This window comes from Oncorhynchus gorbuscha, linkage group LG12, assembly GCF_021184085.1.
Source record: "Oncorhynchus gorbuscha isolate QuinsamMale2020 ecotype Even-year linkage group LG12, OgorEven_v1.0, whole genome shotgun sequence".
NCBI classification, from domain to species: Eukaryota; Metazoa; Chordata; class Actinopteri; order Salmoniformes; family Salmonidae; genus Oncorhynchus; species Oncorhynchus gorbuscha.
This window is the reverse complement of record NC_060184.1, coordinates 3,129,709-3,136,867: the sequence shown is the minus strand read 5'-3', so window position 1 is coordinate 3,136,867 and position 7,159 is coordinate 3,129,709. Positions and strand designations below refer to the sequence as shown.

Sequence of the window (7,159 nt, the reverse complement as noted above, 5' to 3'; positions counted from 1 at the left end):
TTGTATGGTCTGTGCAGAGAGGAGAGAACAGGGATAAACAGACACATAGTTAACAGGCTACAGAAGAGGCTACGCTAATGCAAAGGAGATTGGAATGACAAGTGGACTACACGTCTCGAATGTTCAGAAAGTTAAGCTACGTAGCAAGAATCTTATTGACTAAAATGATTAAAATGATACAGTACTGCTGAAGTACTGCTGAAGTAGGCTAGCTGGCAGTGGGTGCGTTGTTGACACTACACTAATCAAGTCCTTCCGTTGAGTGTAATAGTTTCTACAGTGCTGCTATTCGGGGGCTAGCTGGCTAGCTAGTAGTGTTGTTTACGTTACGTTGCGTTAAAAGAACGACAATAGCTGGCTAGCTAATCTCTCTGTGTCTCTCTCTCTCTGTGTGTCTCTCCCTCTCCCTCTCTCTCTCTCTCTCTCTCTCTGTGTGTCTGTCTCTCTCTCTGTGTCAGGGAGAACGGTTTGTTTGAGGAGGTGATTGTTCTCCCTGCTGACTCCAGACTTCCTCCTGGTGAGGAGCAGCATGTACCTGCCACTGCGTTCCAGGAGAACGGGATCGTGAAGGAGTAGATGACCCTCCAACAACACACAGCAGGTCAATAGACATCATATTCCTCTCTTCACTATTTCCATCTCCACTTTGTAATGGAATTCATTTTAAAACGTCAGTTTAATAGTGACTCTTCTCCTTGGCTCACAGATGTCTGATGGCTGGAAAACAGGAGATGCTGCCCTCCTTCTCAAGACTTCTCACAGCATCTTCTGGCCTGGAGAGAATCTGTTCCCAACTCAATGCTGCTCTCCTTCTCAAGACTTCTCACAGCATCTTCTGGCCTGGAGGGAATCTGTTGCCAACTCAACCTAGAGGTTTCTACAGGGGTGGAAGGGGATACTAAACCTAGAGGTTTCTACAGGGGTGGAAGGTGAGGAGGTAAACCTAGAGGTTTCTACAGGGTTGGAAGGTGAGGAGATAAACCTAGAGGTTTCTACAGGGTTGGAAGGTGAGGAGATAAACCTAGAGGTTTCTACAGGGTTGGAAGGTGAGGAGATAAACCTAGAGGTTTCTCCAGGGTTGGAAGGTGAGGAGGTTAACCTAGAGGTTTCTCCAGGGTTGGAAGGTGAGGAGGTTAACCTAGAGGTTTCTCCAGGGTTGGGAGGTGAGGAGGTTAACCTAGAGGTTTCTCCAGGGTTGGAAGGTGAGGAGGTTAACCTAGAGGTTTCTCCAGGGTTGGAAGGTGAGGAGGTTAACCTAGAGGTTTCTCCAGGGTTGGGAGGTGAGGAGGTTAACCTAGAGGTTTCTCCAGGGTTGGAGGTGAGGAGGTTAACCTAGAGGTTTCTCCAGGGTTGGAAGGTGAGGTAAAGAAAGAATAGTGTACACTACTGTTTCTCCATGGGTTGGAATAGGTATTAACCTGTAAAGAATAGTTACACTACTGATTCAGGGTTTTAGGAGGTAAAGAATAGTGTTTCTTCATGTTTTAGTTTGATACGTATTGCTGTAAAGAATAGTTACACTACTGATTTGTTCCAGTTTGGTTGGAATAGTACACTACTGATTCATGTTTTAGTTTGATACGTATTGCTAGTTTGATACTTATTGCTGTAAAGAATAGTGTACACTACTGATTCATGTTTTAGTTTGATACGTATTGCTGTAAAGAGTGTACACTACTGATTCATGTTTTAGTTTGATACGTATTGCTGTAAAGGTTTCTCCTACTGATTCATGTTTTAGTTTGATACGTATTGCTGTAAAGAATAGTGTACACTACTGATTCATGTTTTAGTTTGATACGTATTGCTGTAAAGAATAGTGTACACTACTGATTCATGTTTTAGTTTGATACGTATTGCTGTAAAGAATAGTGTACACTACTGATTCATGTTTTAGTTTGATACGTATTGCTGTAAAGAATAGTGTACACTACTGATTCATGTTTTAGTTTGATACGTATTGCTGTAAAGAATAGTGTACACTACTGATTCATGTTTTAGTTTGATACGTATTGCTGTAAAGAATAGTGTACACTACTGATTCATGTTTTAGTTTGATACGTATTGCTGTAAAGAATGAATGGGATTTTTCTCACTCTTGCGTTTCTTCTTAAAAACATGTCCTTTCTGTTTTTGCCATTTCTTCTATGCCGATCAGAGTGATTGATTAACCTCCCAACCCAAAGATCCCGCCAAATTCACATTGTGTCAGTGATTTGATTGGCTCCTCTCTCAAAGCTGCACGTTGTTGACGTCCCCTTCAGCCAGTCAGCAGGAAGGGGGTGTTCCCCCTGTAACAGACATCTCCTCCTCCTCTAGATGACTCTGTAGTGAAGGAAGGGGGGGTTCCCCCTGTAACAGACATCTCCTCCTCCTCCTCCTCCTCCTCCTCCTCCTCTAGATGTCTCTGTAGTGAAGGAAGGGGGGGTTCCCCCTGTAACAGACATCTCCTCCTCCTCCTCTAGATGACTCTGTAGTGAAGGAAGGGGGGGTTCCCCCTGTAACAGACACCTCCTCCTCCTCTAGATGACTCTGTAGTGAAGGAAGGGGGGGTTCCCCCTGTAACAGACATCTCCTCCTCCTCCTCTAGATGACTCTAGATGAGACATCTCCTCCTCCTCCTCTAGATGACTCTGTAGTGAAGGAAGGGGGGGTTCCCCCTGTAACAGACATCTCCTCCTCCTCCTCCTCTAGATGACTCTGTAGTGAAGGAAGGGGGGGTTCCCCCTGTAACAGACACCTCCTCCTCCTCCTCCTCCTCTAGATGACTCTGTAGTGAAGGAAGGGGGGGTTCCCCCTGTAACAGACATCTCCTCCTCCTCCTCCTCCTCTAGATGTCTCTGTAGTGAAGGAAGGGGGTTCCCCTGTAACAGACATCTCCTCCTCCTCCTCCTCCTCCTCCTCCTCCTCCTCCTCCTCCTCCTCCTCCTCCTCCTCCTCCTCCTCCTCTAGATGTCTCTGTAGTGAAGGAAGGGGGGGTTCCCCCTGTAACAGACATCTCCTCCTCCTCCTCCTCCTCCTCCTCTAGATGTCTCTGTAGTGAAGGAAGGGGGGGTTCCCCCTGTAACAGACATCTCCTCCTCCTCTTCCTCCTCCTCCTCTAGATGTCTCTGTAGTGAAGGAAGGGGGGGTTCCCCCTGTAACAGACATCTCCTCCTCCTCTAGATGACTCTGTAGTGAAGGAAGGGGGGGTTCCCCCTGTAACAGACATCTCTTCCTCCTCCTCTAGATGACTCTGTAGTGAAGGAAGAGGGGGTTCCCCCTGTAACAGACATCTCCTCCTCTAGATGACTCTGTAGTGAAGGAAGGGGGGGTTCCCCCTATAACAGACATCTCCTCCTCCTCCTCCTCCTCCTCCTCCTCCTCCTCCTCCTCCTCCTCTAGATGTCTCTGTAGTGAAGGAAGGGGGGGTTCCCCCTGTAACAGACATCTCCTCCTCCTCCTCCTCTAGATGTCTCTGAAGTGAAGGAAGGGGGGGTTCCCCCTGTAACAGACATCTCCTCCTCCTCCTCTAGATGACTCTCTAGTGAAGGAAGGGGGGGTTCCCCCTGTAACAGACATCTCCTCCTCCTCCTCCTCCTCCTCTAGATGTCTCTGTAGTGAAGGAAGGGGGGGTTCCCCCTGTAACAGACATCTCCTCCTCCTCTAGATGTCTCTGTAGTGAAGGAAGGGGGGTTCCCCCCTGTAACAGACACCTCCTCCTCCTCCTCCTCCTCCTCTAGATGACTCTGTAGTGAAGGAAGGGGGGGTTCCCCCTGTAACAGACATCTCCTCCTCCTCTAGATGACTCTGTAGTGAAGGAAGGAGGGGGTTCCCCCTGTAACAGACATCTCCTCCTCTAGATGTCTCTGTAGTGAAGGAAGGGGGGGTTCCCCCTGTAACAGACATCTCCTCCTCTAGATGTCTCTGTAGTGAAGGAAGGGGGGGTTCCCCCTGTAACAGACATCTCCTCCACCTCTAGATGACTCTGTAGTGAAGGAAGGAGGGGGTTCCCCCTGTAACAGACATCTCCTCCTCCTCTAGATGTCTCTGTAGTGAAGGAAGGGGGGGTGGTTGTTGTTTGGGTCAACCAGCCAACAGATAGTATTGAATATTGAACTGTTCAATTGTTGACCACTGGCATTTCTATGAATTCTAAAATAACCTTATCCGATAGATTTTAATTGTCTTATGATCACTATCAAGGGTTTATTAAATTAAGTTGATGCTGCTGCTATTTATGACTTTCTTTTGCCTTATAATTTCAGAGAGAGAGAGAGAGAGAGAGAGAGAGAGAGAGAGAGAGAGAGAGAGAGAGAGAGAGAGAGAGAGAGAGAGAGAGAGCAGTTCAGAGAGAGAGACACTAGAGAGAGAGAGAGAGAGCAGTTCAGAGTCTACACTATAGAGAGAGAGAGAGCAGTTCAGAGTCTACACTATAGAGAGAGAGAGAGAGAGAGGGCAGTTCAGAGAGTCTACACTATAGAGAGAGAGAGAGCAGTTCAGAGTCTACACTATAGAGAGAGAGAGAGAGAGGGCAGTTCAGAGAGTCTACACCACAGAGAGAGAGAGAGAGGGCAGTTCAGAGAGAGAGAGAGAGGGCAGTTCAGAGAGTCTACACTATAGAGAGAGAGAGAGAGGGCAGTTCAGAGAGTCTACACTATAGAGAGAGAGAGAGAGGGCAGTTCAGAGAGTCTACACTATAGAGAGAGAGAGAGAGCAGTTCAGAGAGTCTACACTATAGAGAGAGAGAGAGAGAGCAGTTCAGAGAGTCTACACTATAGAGAGAGAGAGCAGTTCAGAGAGTCTACACTATAGAGAGAGAGAGCAGTTCAGAGAGTCTACACTATAGAGAGAGAGAGAGAGAGAGAGAGAGAGAGAGAGAGAGAGAGAGCAGTTCAGAGAGTCTACACTATAGAGAGAGAGAGAGAGAGAGAGCAGTTCAGAGAGTCTACACTATAGAGAGAGAGAGCAGTTCAGAGAGTCTACACTATAGAGAGAGAGAGCAGTTCAGAGAGTCTACACTATAGAGAGAGAGAGAGAGAGAGAGAGAGAGCAGTTCAGAGAGTCTACACTATAGAGAGAGAGAGAGAGAGAGAGAGAGAGAGAGAGCAGTTCAGAGAGTCTACACCATAGAGAGAGAGAGAGAGAGCAGTTCAGAGAGTCTACACTATAGAGAGAGAGAGAGAGAGAGCAGTTCAGAGAGTCTACACCATAGAGAGAGAGAGAGAGAGAGAGAGAGAGAGAGAGAGAGCAGTTCAGAGAGTCTACACCATAGAGAGAGAGAGAGAGAGAGGGAGAGCAGTTCAGAGAGTCTACACTAGAGAGAGAGAGAGAGAGAGAGAGAGAGAGAGAGAGAGAGAGAGAGAGAGAGAGAGAGAGAGAGAGAGAGAGAGAGAGAGAGAGAGAGAGAGAGAGAGAGAGAGAGAGAGAGAGAGAGAGAGAGAGAGAGAGAGAGAGAGAGAGAGAGAGAGAGAGAGAGAGAGAGAGAGAGAGAGAGAGAGAGAGAGAGCAGTTCAGAGAGTCTACACTATAGAGAGAGAGAGAGCAGTTCAGAGTCTACACTATAGAGAGAGAGAGAGCAGTTCAGAGTCTACACTATAGAGAGAGAGAGAGAGGGAGAGCAGTTCAGAGAGTCTACACTATAGAGAGAGAGAGAGCAGTTCAGAGTCTACACTATAGAGAGAGAGAGAGAGAGCAGTTCAGAGAGTCTACACTATAGAGAGAGAGAGAGAGAGAGCAGTTCAGAGAGTCTACACTATAGAGAGAGAGAGAGAGAGAGAGAGAGAGAGAGAGAGAGCAGTTCAGAGAGTCTACACTATAGAGAGAGAGAGAGAGAGAGAGAGAGAGAGAGAGCAGTTCAGAGAGTCTACACTATAGAGAGAGAGAGAGAGAGAGAGAGAGAGAGAGAGCAGTTCAGAGAGTCTACACCAGAGAGAGAGAGAGAGAGAGAGAGAGAGAGAGAGAGAGAGAGAGAGAGAGAGAGAGAGAGAGAGAGAGAGCAGTTCAGAGAGTCTACACCATAGAGAGATACAATCAGATGTTCCATTGAATTCTATGGTAAACACACAGTAAAGTAATGACATGCAGAACAGATATGCATTCCCATCATGTCAATAGTGTTTCAGGGGATTAGTTTGATCAAGGCGAGGCACAGATTCACTCATCTTGATCAAATAATAGTTTAAAATAACTTGAATACATAGTTATTCGATATGCAAGGAGATTTATAAATCAGTAATGCTGTGAAGTCTGACTGCAACGTAGTTGATCTCAAAGACGGTGAAGTCTGCACATAGTAAACTAATTCCCAAAGACCGTAAACACAGTCTGCACATAGTAAACTAATTCCAAAGACCGTAAACACAGTCTGCACATAGTAAACTAATTCCCAAAGACCGTAAACACAGTCTGCACATAGTAAACTAATTCCCAAAGACCGTAAACACATTCTGCACATAGTAAACTAATTCCAAAGACCGTAAACACATTCTGCACATAGTAAACTAATTCCAAAGACCGTAAACACGTTCTGCACATAGTAAACTAATTCCAAAGACCGTAAACACAGTCTGCACATAGTAAACTAATTCCCAAAGACCGTAAACACAGTCTGCACATAGTAAACTAATTCCCAAATACCGTAAACACAGTCTGCACATAATAAACTAATTCCAAAGACCGTAAACACAGTCTGCACATAGTAAACTAATTCCAAAGACCGTAAACACAGTCTGCACATAGTAAACTAATTCCCAAAGACCGTAAACACAGTCTGCACATAGTAAACTAATTCCCAAAGACCGTAAACACAGTCTGCACATAGTAAACTAATTCCAAAGACCGTAAACTAATTCCAAAGACCGTAAACACAGTCTGCACATAGTAAACTAATTCCAAAGACCGTAAACTAATTCCCAAAGACCGTAAACACAGTCTGCACATAGTAAACTAATTCCCAAAGACCGTAAACACAGTCTGCACATAGTAAACTAATTCCCAAAGACCGTAAACACAGTCTGCACATAGTAAACTAATTCCAAAGACCGTAAACACATTCAACACATAGTAAACTAATTCCCAAAGACCGTAAACACAGTCTGCACATAGTAAACTAATTCCCATATTCTACTACTCTTCAGCGCTCGGTTCTCTTAGCTTCGCACCAATGGTTCCATGTTAT

At 45.7% G+C, this 7,159-nt stretch overlaps 1 protein-coding gene across 8 annotated transcripts in view; it reads left to right on the top strand.

Annotated features, from left to right (window-relative positions):
* The window catches only part of LOC123990453 (ensconsin-like), an 86,068-nt gene extending 84,675 nt beyond the window's left edge, over window positions 1-1,393 (top strand). For 6 of the 8 annotated variants that reach the window (XM_046290991.1, XM_046290990.1, XM_046290993.1 and 3 more), the window contains 2 exons: window positions 459-601; window positions 707-1,387. In XM_046290991.1, coding sequence (XP_046146947.1) covers window positions 459-576 — 118 coding nt within the window. In that variant the 3' untranslated portion in view covers window positions 577-601; window positions 707-1,387. Of the gene's footprint in view, window positions 1-458; window positions 602-706 lie in introns of all 8 variants that reach the window. The other 2 variants (XR_006830643.1, XR_006830642.1) reach the window with 2 other exon arrangements.
* Window positions 1,394-7,159: the final 5,766 nt, after the last annotated feature.